Source organism: Drosophila gunungcola, assembly GCF_025200985.1.
Source record: "Drosophila gunungcola strain Sukarami chromosome 2R unlocalized genomic scaffold, Dgunungcola_SK_2 000030F, whole genome shotgun sequence".
NCBI classification, from domain to species: Eukaryota; Metazoa; Arthropoda; class Insecta; order Diptera; family Drosophilidae; genus Drosophila; species Drosophila gunungcola.
This window is the reverse complement of record NW_026453176.1, coordinates 832,187-843,835: the sequence shown is the minus strand read 5'-3', so window position 1 is coordinate 843,835 and position 11,649 is coordinate 832,187. Positions and strand designations below refer to the sequence as shown.

Here is an 11,649-nt window from a genome sequence, read left to right as displayed (position 1 = left end):
GGCGCCAACTTCGTCACAATCTTCTGGTGTTGATTTATTCAACATGTTGCAATGGGTCTTTTAAATAACTTCCTTATCAATTTGTTTGGCCCGACACGATGGCTGGCAGAACGCTGACTTCAAGAAATAATTTCAATCAAAAGGTGTGCTGTTCGATTTCTGTCAAAATTAAATATTTTTGTTCGCATATTGTGGAGGCTTGAAACTGGAAAATCCTAACAATGAATGTGCGTACAAGTAGTCCCAGCCTGAACTTAACAGAACTTGACTATGAGTTTGATTACTTCTTAAAGAATGTAAGATTATGAAATATTTAAAAGTCGTAAGGCTTATAGAGGTCCTTTGTTCTTAATTACAGATAAGCTGTAGAGCTGTGATGAGGACTCCTTATTCCTATCGTTGCAAGATGGCAACCCAAGCGGACGACTGCAAACGCATCATAAATTTCTTCAACTACTTCAGGATGATGTATTGTTCAATTGACATCGATAATAAAACGAAAGAGGTCCTGTTCATGTTCCTGTTTGTGTTCATGAGTGTAGCCTTCCTGTGGATGATGTCCTTCAACATTGGTACCTAGTAAGTACATGCGTATATGTGACATGATTTCCATCATCTTGATTGATAACCCACAGCTTTTCGCCTGTCTTAAAAATAATTTCGTTGAAGCTTCACATGAATGAGTACCTTGCAGGTGTAACACTACTGGCATTCGGAAACTGCAGTCCTGAAATAATTGCCAATCTAATGCCCGTTAGAGCCGATGCTCCGATCTTCACCATTGCAGTGGGCAACACCCTGGCCATTATACTTTTGAGTGGCGGTACGGTGTGTTTTCTGAGGCCCTTCAAAATGAACGCGCATTGCACTATGCGAGATCTTCTGTTCCTGCTGCTTGGTGTGGAGGTCCTCCGGTTTGTTATGATCAAGGAGGGAGCAGTGACCATTTGGGAAAGTATTGGTAAGTTCACAGCTCCAACGACGACTGGTAGTCACTTGTAACTCAGACCATTCCTCAGTGCTTCTCTCCATTTACATATTGTATGTGGTCATCAACATAGTCGATGTGGTTTTAGTGCGTTTTTACATCAGGAGTAAGTAAGTACTATTTGTTATGAGTAACTCAACCCATATACCCTCCAGAACTTCGAAGGGAAGTGGACTATTTAGAGAGTATATCTCCTCCACCGGAAAAGGAGCTGGCTTCAAAACTCCGGAAACTGACTATATATGAGGAGGAAGATGACATTCGGATCAATGACACGACAATGTATCGTCGGTCGAGGGATTCAGGCCGCCGCTTCTCAGATATGACGAGCACCGGCTACTTTGTCACCCCCAGACCGGCAGAACGACCCGAAACTGTGGACTACGGGGCCAATCGCACCAGCCTTCACAATAGCGAAAACCCCAAAAATCTTTTACTATTCACGGAGTTCCTTCAGTCACTCAATCCCATTGATGGGGAGGCTTGGCAGTTGGGCGGCAGGTGCAATCGCATCTACCTGATTGTCAGGTGCCCCCTTGTATTCGTTCTGCTGCTATTTATTCCCGTGGTGGACTACGAAAAGGACAAGCACGGCTGGAGCAAGCTGCTCAACTGTACGCAAATTGTGACGAATCCGTTCGTGGTCATTACCCTGGTGCATTGTAGGTATGCGAGAGCACTGTTCGCTTATATACGATTTCTAACACCTGGTGATCTTCAGCTGCTGTTACCAGTGTGTACCACACCTGGTACATAACCCTCGACTTTAGCATCTCGATGTGGTCCCCGTGTCTGACCATCCCGCTGGCGATTGTGATCTTCCTGCATTCTCGGACGGATGTGCCGCCATTCTATCACCAAGTAAGGACTATCACCCATCGATCACCTTCGAATTGGTCTTACCGTCTCTCCCAGCTGTATATTGTCCTGACCTTTTTCAGTTCCATGGTGACCATCTGGATTACCGTCACCGAACTGGAAGTCCTCTCCGAAATTGTGGGCATAGTGTTTGATCTATCAGAGACCTTTATGGCTGTCACCTTTGAGGCCGTGTCGAATGCCACTCCGGATATCATAGCCAATTCGCAGCTGGCCATGCAGGGTTACGGTCGGATGGCCTTTGCCGCCATTATTGGGGGTCCAGTTTTTGGTAAATATGAGGCTTGTTCTTAGTTTACATTCAGTACCATAGTTAATTGTACTTCTCAGCGATTTTGATCAGCATGAGCGTGGCCTTCATGTTCAATCTCAGAGTTCGCGAGAAGGGCGCCAGTTTGTGGGTGTACGGCGATCAGGGCGAGAATTGCTATATTTTCCTGGTCATTACCATTGTGACCACATTGTGGTGGTGCGTAACTTTCAACTTTTTCGCACGTCGATCTGCCGGAGTGTTCCTGTGGCTTATTTACTTTTTGTTCCTCATATATGCCGTTTGTGTGGAGTGGGATGTTGTGCATGAGTTTTCTAGAGATCCATATTTTGAACCAATATGATTTGGTTTTTGATTTTATTTAGTTGAATTTAAAATCAATTTAAACAAATATGTAATTTTTTCTTTTTTTTGTAATAATTTTGCAACTTTATTCTTTTATTATGTCTCTTACAGTTTATAATTCAGTTTTCTTTAGAGTTGGTTATCCCTATCGGTTTCAGCGGTAATATGTACACATAGCCGTTCCGTGAATTGACCTTATAACCGGGCATTAGCCAGCCTTCCGCTTCTGCCGACGCACTGACTAATTAAGTTAATGAAGTATCATGATTAAAACATTGCCAAGGGAAATGCTTTTGAAAGGCGTCATAAAAAGAGCAAAAGAACTGTCGGTGGTCCATTGAAATGCAGCGAAGTAGACACTCTTGACAGACTGTCCCATTCCAACGCTCCAGTTTCACTGCATTAAAAAACGTATTGCATAATGAAGGCAAGCTGATGGTAACGACGGGGAAAGCTTCTCATTAACTAGGGTTAAAGTGACTGGAGGTTGGTGTCCTGTCAGCGTTCAAGGGGCGAGTGATTTGTGCGACATTGATAGTGGTGGGATTTCAGCTCAGACGACTGACTTTGTGAAAGAACTAAGGTAATCGACCAGCGAAAATACGACACTGACAACTGATTCAATGCAGTGCACTGGAGTGAAATGCATACATATTGTATATTATTGTATTTGCCACGAAATATATTATTAATATGCTCTGAAATCAAATAATTATTATATTATCAAAAATAAAGGTAAAGTTAATTACTTATCAAAGTGAGCATAGAAATGTTATTAACAAATACCTGTTTTTTTAGGTTGAAGTCGTAGTCACCAAGATTGCCTTGCCACAATAGTTTTTTTTTCAGTGCACCACCCCATGCAGTATTATTATTGACTCCAGATGTAAATTTCACTTGATTCCGGCTATTATGGCAACTGCAGCTAAAACATAACCATTAGATTTAAGTACAATTGCATAAACAAGAAGTGCTGGTTCAAAAAGAGGGAAAAAGACGAAGCGGAAGCCAGCTAGCAGCTCCAACTTCTAAGGCAAATGCCACGCAAAATTCCGGCAGCAATAAAAGCACTCAGCTCCCTTAGACTTCCGTCTGTCTATCTGTCCATTTGTCCATCCGCCAGAACCTCTATCCGTGCACTTAATGTGACATGTTTTTGCAACAGCTTTGGTTTCTCCTTTCGCCACTCAAGTTTCCGATTCCCCATCCGGATGGGAGCTCCATGGCCATGAGATTTGATGCATTTTGCTTGTTACCAAATTGTTTTGCATTTTCCTCCACGTTTTTACATAGACTGGCAGTCCCGAATTGAATGCAAAAACGAGAGCAAGCAGACCCTCCTTTTTGTGCAATTGGCTTGGTCTTGGCATCATTCGGTGTGAAAGTCATCAAATATTTAAAGCACAAGTGCGGAATCGCATCGAGATTGTCCGTGATTGTTTTTGCAAGAAGGGAAATTGATTTCGAAATAAGTTTCAAGAGTTTCAAGAGCATTCCTTTTTTCTTTGAAATGCTCTTTGGTATCAATAGTTCTTGTTATTATTTTCCAAAATATTAAATTCGACCGACAGGCTTCTGTTTGCGTGTTCATTTACTATCGCTCATGAATGAATTTATTTATACTGCTGGGCCCTCTTATCAACACCGGCTTTTATATTGACAGTCATATATTTTATAGTACTTAAGAAAATGCGAATATTTGAAAAGTCATTCTGGACACGTTTGCGGGTTCCTTTCTTCTTCATTTTTGTCATGCTGATTTTAGCAACTAAAATGTGAAGAACTTTAAACACATCTTTATTATGGGTCAAATTATTCTTTAAATTTTGTAAGATATCTGTTTAAACTGTTGCCAACTATTTAAAAAATCTTAAAGAAACCGAAAAGACCTCATCGTTTTCTTAATAAACCAAAAATAATTTAAGAAGATGCCAAACATATTTTACGTTGCAGATTGCGACCAGCTATTTCCGCAGTAAAACTTTGCGCTGCAGTTGTCAGCTGTTAAATGGAAAATATTTCAGACCAGCCAGGGCGACATTTATTTATGGGGCGAGGCAAGTATACACCATATTAAATAACTTGAAAGAGAAGATTTATGCCTGGAGACTGTTTGCAGTTCTGGGCGCCGCTAATAATGCTAGCCATAAATTGCCCCTTTGCATTATAACTCAATTAGCCAATGGATAGGTTGCGTATACGCCAGGTTGTCCAGCGGTAACAGAAACAGTTATATTTACAGCTGCACTCGTGAATTATGCAAGCCCTAATTAACGTCAGGCGACAGGGGAACACCAGTTTCTGTCTGTTGTAGCTGCCATTGTAGGTCACCATCCAACCAGGCCTCCAAATCCTCTGAGCTTGGCTGGGTGCACTTGTTGTAGGCTAATGAATCGGCTGCCCGGAGTCTTGCCTTCATGTCTGCGGCTTGCCGGCAATTTGCGTCGACTCACATTTGACTTAACCACCTTGTCATCGCAGAGGTGTGAAGAGAAGTAGAACGGTAGACAACGGTGCGTATGCGTAATCCTAGTGCTCCATTGCTTCACTTAGGCAGATAACTGCTGTTTGAACCATAATTTAAAATTTAATATCACTATGGACGGCAGTACATGTAGTGACGATGCTCACCAAGAGGGTGTGCATAGGAGACTACTATACATACTACTATATATAGCCGCAGAATTGAAATTCTGCTGTTGATGGTCCGATCGTAACGAGTAATACACCAATCGAAAGGTATCGCTAGGGATTGGGTTCTAAGACTTTAAGAAAATTAATTGGTTTAGGAGAATGGGCGTTGAATGTGGCATACTAACAATTTTTTAAGTGGTATTCTTTAGCCGGGTTGGTAAAATATTCCATTTTTTAGCAAAGTTAAAATTTTGTTGAAAATACGCGTCGAGTGACAACCAATTTGCTTGGATCCGATGCTCGCACTGTTTGTTTTTTTCTCATGTTCCTATGGGAGCCAATATAAGTGGTTGGTTTTCTTAATTGGTGTAACAGAACAAATTTTTTTTGGGGTATGGGCATGGACCGATTCGACCTTAAAATGATCCTAGAAAGTCGTTAATGCCAAATAGACTTTACAATGACCGTAAGATAATAAGAATGGATAATGGATAAGAGTCACTAATAAGTGTACTTTCGAACATATCGGGTTGCCACTTTAATATGAGTCGTTCTGATGAGCGTCTTATAGGCTTTTTACCATATCAAAGGGTCACATTGACACCTAATTATATATATATATGGAAAAAACATTCATAGAAATGGTGGAACGATTTTAAGCTAAGTTAAAATATTATTTTCTGAGTGCTTTTTTATTTTTAAAATGAGTTAAGTAACGGGTGTCTAATTTTATTAAGGTCACAAAAACTAAAAAGTTCTTAAATCTGTTTGGATTATTCAAATTGTGATTTATTTTAAGCTAACTTGTTGCTGCTTGGATTGGAAATATCCAGTGGTTGACCACCTGCTCATCTATCCAGTTCCTCAGGTAGGCCACATTCGCGTAGGCCGCGGGCACATCCTTAACGGCGCATTTGATGCCCCAGGACACGATGCCCACCAGCTGGTATCGATCCCGTTCGCCGGGCATCGTGCAGAACAAGGGTGAACCGCCGTCGCCCCTGCAGGTATCCTTGCCCTCCACCCCGCCGGCGCAAAGGAAGCTCGCATGAAGACGGAATCGAAGCCCCAGAATTGTGCGACGCAACAAACTTTGGCAGTACTCGTGGTCCAGCACCGGCAGCTCAATGCGCTTCAGCAGGTGCTCCGGGTTGAGTGATGTGCTGGTTTTAAGCCCCCATCCGGTGGCCACGCAATGGGCATTCTGCAGCTGCTCCTGCAACTTAGGAGTCTCCGCCGGCGGCAGGCAGATGGGCTGGATGTGCGGCGCCAACTCAAACGGCCGCTCCAGTACCACCAATGCTATGTCGTTGTAAACAGCTGCCAAGTCAAAGTCCTCGTGGCGAAACCACTCCCTAATCTTTCTCTCCTGGTGGGGAAGCCGCTCCGTCTTGCTGCTCAAGTCCCAGTCACCAGCACGAACCAGTAGCGAGTCCTTACTGTAATTGGCCACACTGTGGGCACTGGTCAGCACCAGTTGCGGATGGATCAGGGTACCGCCGCAGATGTACTTCCCCTCCAAGTCTATCAGGGCCACCATCCAAGGGAATTCGGCAAAGGAGCTCTCGCCGTCTTTGTAGCCATCCAGCTGGTAGTAGAGCCCACGTGGATTGCTGTAGCCACAGCCCTTAAACTGGAAGCTGTCAATGTCGCGCTGCATACTATCTTGAGCCTCCTTGGTCTGAAATAGGTAAAACAAAACTTGCTCAATTCAAAGACAAAACATTTTTTCAATTGGCCTGCATTTAAAATGTAGTTTTACGAAAGGCATACTTATTTAAAAGTGTATTATATCTAAGACTTATTAAAAAAGAACTTTAAGTAAAGCATTGACATTGAGAATATGAATAAGTGTTTAAAATGAAAGAAAGGATTAAGTGAGTTTTGAAATGAAATTATCTTCGAGTTCGATTTCATACCTGATCGTCCAGTGAACAGCACTCCTCTAGGACTCCGCATCCGGAATTGCTGTCCTTACTGATTCGTAGGGTGACGATGTACCTGCCATCTGCATTAATTGATCCGCTTTTGCAGAGTTGGCGGGGCACACATTCCCGCTGGGTTCCGCAACTTTTGTAGCCCTCATCGCCCTTTTTGGCAAACTCCGGTGTCTCATTTACTGCGGTTTCTACGGGGTTTTCCGACAAGCTCAAAAAATATCCACGGGTCAAGTTGTTGTATTTCGCTTCAGCTTGTTTGGCGTCAAAAGTCTCCAACTGCTCCTTGTCACAGCAGACGACTCCGCAGCCACAGCTGTCCCTACACCCAGAAAAAATTATGGACTTAAATCAAAGAAATGGACTTAAAGTAAGGTAATATGGACGAATATTTGGCTCAAGGTAATGTCAGACTTAAATTAAGTATTATGGCTATGGCTATAGGATAATTTAGGGTAATGATGACTTTAAAAATGATAGACTTTAAATAGTGCGCCTCTTAGTTCAAATTGAAAGTCACTTCAGCCCTTTTAATTGCATTGAATAAAAAAATAAATAAAAAAAATTATCAAAAACTTAAATTTAAAAATAAATGAAATAACTGGTCGGGTCTCAAACTATTATATAATTTGCATTGCCCTAAGAAATTGTACCGACACAGTATGATATAAGTATTTAAATTACTTTTTTTACATTAAATACAAGAAAAAATAAAAAAAAATCACACGACTTTCCGAGGAGTCGAACCTACGCTCCCCACGAAGTCCATGAGCTTAATTTTGAAGTCCACGATAGCCTTAAAACTTTATTTAAGGCAATGTAGTCCATGATTACCTTAATTTTAGGAACTTTTTTTTTCTGAGCGTACTGTCTAGCTTGCGAGGAGTCAGCTCGTCCCTCCCGGAGTCATCCGTCTCAAGGCATCTTTCCTCCTTAACGCAGATCTCATGGATCTTACAGGTGCGATTCGAGATACCCACCGAAATGTGTGAAATCAGTAATAGAATGAACACGGTCACTAGCTTCACTTGCATTGCGATGACTGGAACAGGAAAAACTTAGCCAAACAATAAGCAAATCACAACCGTTGATAATTTGATCAATTTTGACTGACTCTTTAAAGTTTCAAGCGAACCAATGCCAAATTTTGTATTGCATTACTTTCAAGAGCCGCGACACCTTTTCAACTGACTTTGCCCTCGCAACGATCGGGCTTAATATGATAAGCTATATCTATGCTCGTCGGAGATTATTAAATGCGATTTTGATTTTGCAGTTCTCTTACGATCAGCGCGTGTGAGAACCACTTAATCCGGTTCTATAAATGTTTTGCAGTTTACGGGTAAACCTAAGTAGTTCCCCGAAAACAGCCGTCGTTAAATATCCTTGCAGAGGGTATTATAATTTCAGTCAGAAGCTTGCAACGCAGTAAAGGAGACATTTCCGATCCCATAAAGTATATATATTCTTGATCAGCATCACAAGGAAAGTCAATCTAGCCATGTCCGACTGTCTGTCTGTCCGCCCGTCCAATAGTTTTTAAAGGGTATTCATAGAATTCGAAATTTAGATGTTTATTTTTGCAATGCTGCAGCGCATATAGACTTCGGCTTGCCAAAGTTTGCTTTCTTTTTATTCAATATTTTTTTGCCTTAATATTAAATCATACCTGCATTCCCTTAGGTCTTTTTTTTTAATTGTTTAATTTGCTTTGTATTATCGAGAAAAAGTGGCGCCCAATTATATTTTTTGCATATTAAATGAAGATCTGCCGGATTGAATCTTTTTTCAAAATAAACAAACCAAAGAAGCAGGTCTTAATAAAATCGTGTGACTCACGGGAAATATTTGATTGTTTGCTTAACAATTAACAATTCAAATTGATATTTCAAGGCAGCAGGGTGCGATTAGCCGAAAATTAAGTGAATTCATTTAGCTCTCAAACCTCAACATAAGCCGCTCGAAAGTCCTCTTCACAACCAGAGTCGCCGGCTTAAGCTGCACATTAATCTTGAACTTTTACCTGTCCCGCCATAAATTTTCATTTTCCATTTCCAATGCCACGCTCAATTTGGCTTAAACGCCTGACATTTTGGTTAAGGAATTGCTAACAATTCTATGGCAATAAAGGGTTGGCTAGGAAACAAGGAAATTAATTTGAGTACCCAAAATTAAATAGATGAATAAGCCTGAGTCTTCATTTAGTAAACAGTTCAACAAACTTAGGAGTAAAACAAACGACTATTAGATACCCGTTACTCAGCTAAGAAATTTCAAACTATATATTTATGGTAAAAAGAAAAAGTGTTACTATTACTTTATTGATATATTTGGTTTTACAATAAGAAGTTACAAGGCGTGAGTGCAGTGTATTTATTTACTTGCCGCGTTTGCTGCAGGGAAATACACAAAACATTGAAAGAGTTCAAGATTTCCTGATACTAAAATAAAATAAGTATGAAAACAATCAATTTTGAGTGTAATATTTTGAATTAATTCTGGAGGATTTTTTCGATTTAATTTTGTAAGCCAGTATAACTTTGAAAAATAATAAGATAAACCTAACAAAATTATGTTATATTATCTAAAAATGCTAGAAAAGTATGAGAAGAATTTTTGCGTTTTTCAAAAAGAACCTTGTCGTTCTTGCCATATACAACTGACAGGATTTCTGGGAATTTTCTGTTCTCCAAATGTCTACTATGTGAGAAATTAGAGTACCAATATTTTTAAGAATTATTTTTAAATGTATGTCGGTGCAATTTTTATTATAAACAATAATGTAGGTAATGATTAATTTTTATTATAAACTGTAATGTAGGTAATAATTAATACATAGTTTCGTTTGTTATTTCATTGAACTGAAAAATTGGCAACCACGCGATGATTTAAGCACCTGTTTGCTGGAGATTTCTGTCGATATATGTATGACATTTCCCATTCGGCTCATAACACCGGCAGAACTCTAAAATTGACTCGAACGTAAGGCTAAATATATAATGTAAAAAAGAGTCGACTCCAACTGGCATCCGCTTGTTGCTTCGCTCTTTGGCATTGTATGGGAAAGGGCTTCTGTGCAAAATGGTCAGTAAGCTGCCTGAGCAGTCCGCCCATCTAGTCAAGCTCGCTCCGTCCAACCAGGTGGCCGTTGCCGTGGTTACCAATCTCCAGAGACCCCGCTCGACCCCCCGCCGCCGGCCGCTAATCGCGTTCATCGTGTTCTCCGGCGACCTGGGCACCTACATAAGACGCCAGCTGGACCGCCTGGTGGCAAAGGTCTGTGCCCTGTTTCGCTCCTATCTGGGGGTCGCCTACCGGGATGTGGCCCTGTCCCCGGACATGGCCCAAAGGCTGGCGGCGGTGGGCCGAAAGACCTTGGTCCTGGACCTGGACGAGACTCTAGTGCACTCCTGCTACAGCGATCCGGAGCTCCACGAAAGCGTCAGCTGCAACCAGTTGCCCGCGGACGCGCAGCCCGATTACTTGCTCAGCGTTTCGATCGATGGCCTCGAACCGATTGCCTTCCGGGTCTTCAAGCGACCACATGTGGACGTCTTTCTGGACTTTGTGTCCAAGTGGTATGACCTGGTGATCTACACGGCCAGCCTGGAGGTGTACGCCGCTCAGGTGGTGGATCTGCTGGACGCGGGACGTGGCATGATGCCGCGACGCTTCTACCGGCAGCACTGTCGCGCCTCCACCTCAACTGTGTCCAAGGATCTGACCCTGGTCAGTCCGGACATGCGCGGCACCTTTATCATCGACAACTCGCCGTACGCGTACCGCGATTTTCCGGACAATGCCGTCCCTATCAAGACCTTCATCTACGATCCCAACGACACGGAGCTGCTCAAGCTGCTGCCTTTCCTCGATGCCCTTCGCTTTACCAGGGACGTGCGATCGATTCTCGGCCGGCGTGTTGTCCACTAGAACTCCGCCTGAGTAAAGGCCAATTAACTGAGCCAAATCGCACAAGTATATGTCCAACAATTAAACAACCATTAATAAAGGTACCCTTTATTTTGATATAATTTTATACTCCTTACTGGTAGAGTAAATGGGTATATTGCATTTGCTGAAAAGTATGCAACAGGTAGAAGGAAACTATAAAGTAATTATATATTTTTGATCAAGATCAATCTCGGGAACTATAAAAGCTTGAGCCTTGTATTTTGACATGCAGACTCAAGTTATTCTTACGTAGCGCAAGTTTATTTAAAAACGTAGTCAAGCCCATTATAGGCTAGAACATTCAAAACAAAATCAGTTTGTAATTATAACTCAAAAAATGTGGATGTCTTTCATTTAGACAGTTCTTACAGAATTATTTGTACTAAAGCAATACCACGAGTTTAGTAAATAAATTATACATATGTCTCTCCTGTAAAATATATCTTCTTTCGCTTAGATTATTTAACTTGTTCTCTTAGTTAGATTCCAAATATTTTGGTTTGCATCTAAAAGGGCAAACAAATACTGCAACCAAGGTTGTGTATTTATATTAAAAACTCTATGCCTTTGCGGTCCATGCTAATTGCAGGCCCTTTATCCTTTAATCAACCCAAGCCATTTGGGACACTGCCATGGGAAGCAGG

General features: G+C 41.6%; 4 protein-coding genes across 9 annotated transcripts in view; 2 read left to right on the top strand and 2 right to left on the bottom strand.

The window, feature by feature from the left end:
* The window catches only part of LOC128256851 (phenoloxidase-activating factor 2-like), a 50,762-nt gene that overhangs the window by 31,450 nt on the left and 7,663 nt on the right, over positions 1-11,649 (bottom strand). The window lies entirely within an intron of this gene.
* Positions 157-2,481, top strand: LOC128256848 (mitochondrial sodium/calcium exchanger protein). 4 transcript variants are annotated; one of them, XM_052987528.1, is made up of 8 exons: positions 157-296; positions 359-579; positions 636-961; positions 1,020-1,094; positions 1,144-1,650; positions 1,710-1,849; positions 1,904-2,138; positions 2,198-2,481. In XM_052987528.1, the coding sequence occupies exons 1-8, from the start codon at positions 222-224 to the stop codon at positions 2,479-2,481; spliced, it is 1,863 nt and encodes a 620-aa protein (XP_052843488.1). In that variant the 5' UTR covers positions 157-221. The 4 variants fall into 4 exon arrangements, 2 of the variants coding, with proteins under 2 accessions (XP_052843488.1, XP_052843489.1); XR_008267819.1 differs by lacking the exon at positions 2,198-2,481 and having other exon boundaries at positions 1,144-1,654; positions 1,930-2,062; XR_008267818.1 differs by lacking the exon at positions 2,198-2,481 and having other exon boundaries at positions 1,144-1,654; positions 1,904-2,036.
* Positions 5,811-8,266, bottom strand: LOC128256850 (phenoloxidase-activating factor 2-like). 3 transcript variants are annotated; one of them, XM_052987532.1, is made up of 4 exons: positions 8,169-8,266; positions 7,889-8,111; positions 7,037-7,376; positions 5,811-6,798 (listed from the first exon to the last, which is right to left on the bottom strand). In XM_052987532.1, the coding sequence occupies exons 2-4, from the start codon at positions 8,086-8,088 to the stop codon at positions 5,917-5,919; spliced, it is 1,422 nt and encodes a 473-aa protein (XP_052843492.1). In that variant the 5' UTR covers positions 8,089-8,111; positions 8,169-8,266; the 3' UTR covers positions 5,811-5,916. The 3 variants fall into 3 exon arrangements, with proteins under 3 accessions (XP_052843492.1, XP_052843494.1, XP_052843493.1); XM_052987534.1 differs by having other exon boundaries at positions 7,889-8,096; positions 8,169-8,257; XM_052987533.1 differs by having other exon boundaries at positions 8,216-8,257.
* LOC128256857 (CTD nuclear envelope phosphatase 1) lies at positions 10,002-11,054 on the top strand. The gene has a single exon (XM_052987547.1). The coding sequence runs from the start codon at positions 10,136-10,138 to the stop codon at positions 10,982-10,984; it is 849 nt and encodes a 282-aa protein (XP_052843507.1). The 5' UTR covers positions 10,002-10,135; the 3' UTR covers positions 10,985-11,054.

Bases quoted from the DNA above. Each gene is read 5' to 3' on its own strand.
- LOC128256848 (XM_052987528.1), top strand. From the start codon at position 222: ATGAATGTGCGTACAAGTAGTCCCAGCCTGAACTTAACAGAACTTGAC. The intron at 297-358 runs GTAAGATTATGA...TCTTAATTACAG, and splicing joins TTGATTACTTCTTAAAGAAT to ATAAGCTGTAGAGCTGTGAT. The intron at 1,850-1,903 runs GTAAGGACTATC...CGTCTCTCCCAG, and splicing joins TGCCGCCATTCTATCACCAA to CTGTATATTGTCCTGACCTT.
- LOC128256850 (XM_052987532.1), bottom strand. From the start codon at position 8,088: ATGCAAGTGAAGCTAGTGACCGTGTTCATTCTATTACTGATTTCACAC. The intron at 7,377-7,888 runs GTAATCATGGAC...TTCTGGGTGTAG, and splicing joins AAAAAGTTCCTAAAATTAAG to GGACAGCTGTGGCTGCGGAG. The intron at 6,799-7,036 runs GTATGAAATCGA...TACCTATTTCAG, and splicing joins GCTGTTCACTGGACGATCAG to ACCAAGGAGGCTCAAGATAG.
- LOC128256857 (XM_052987547.1), top strand. From the start codon at position 10,136: ATGGTCAGTAAGCTGCCTGAGCAGTCCGCCCATCTAGTCAAGCTCGCT.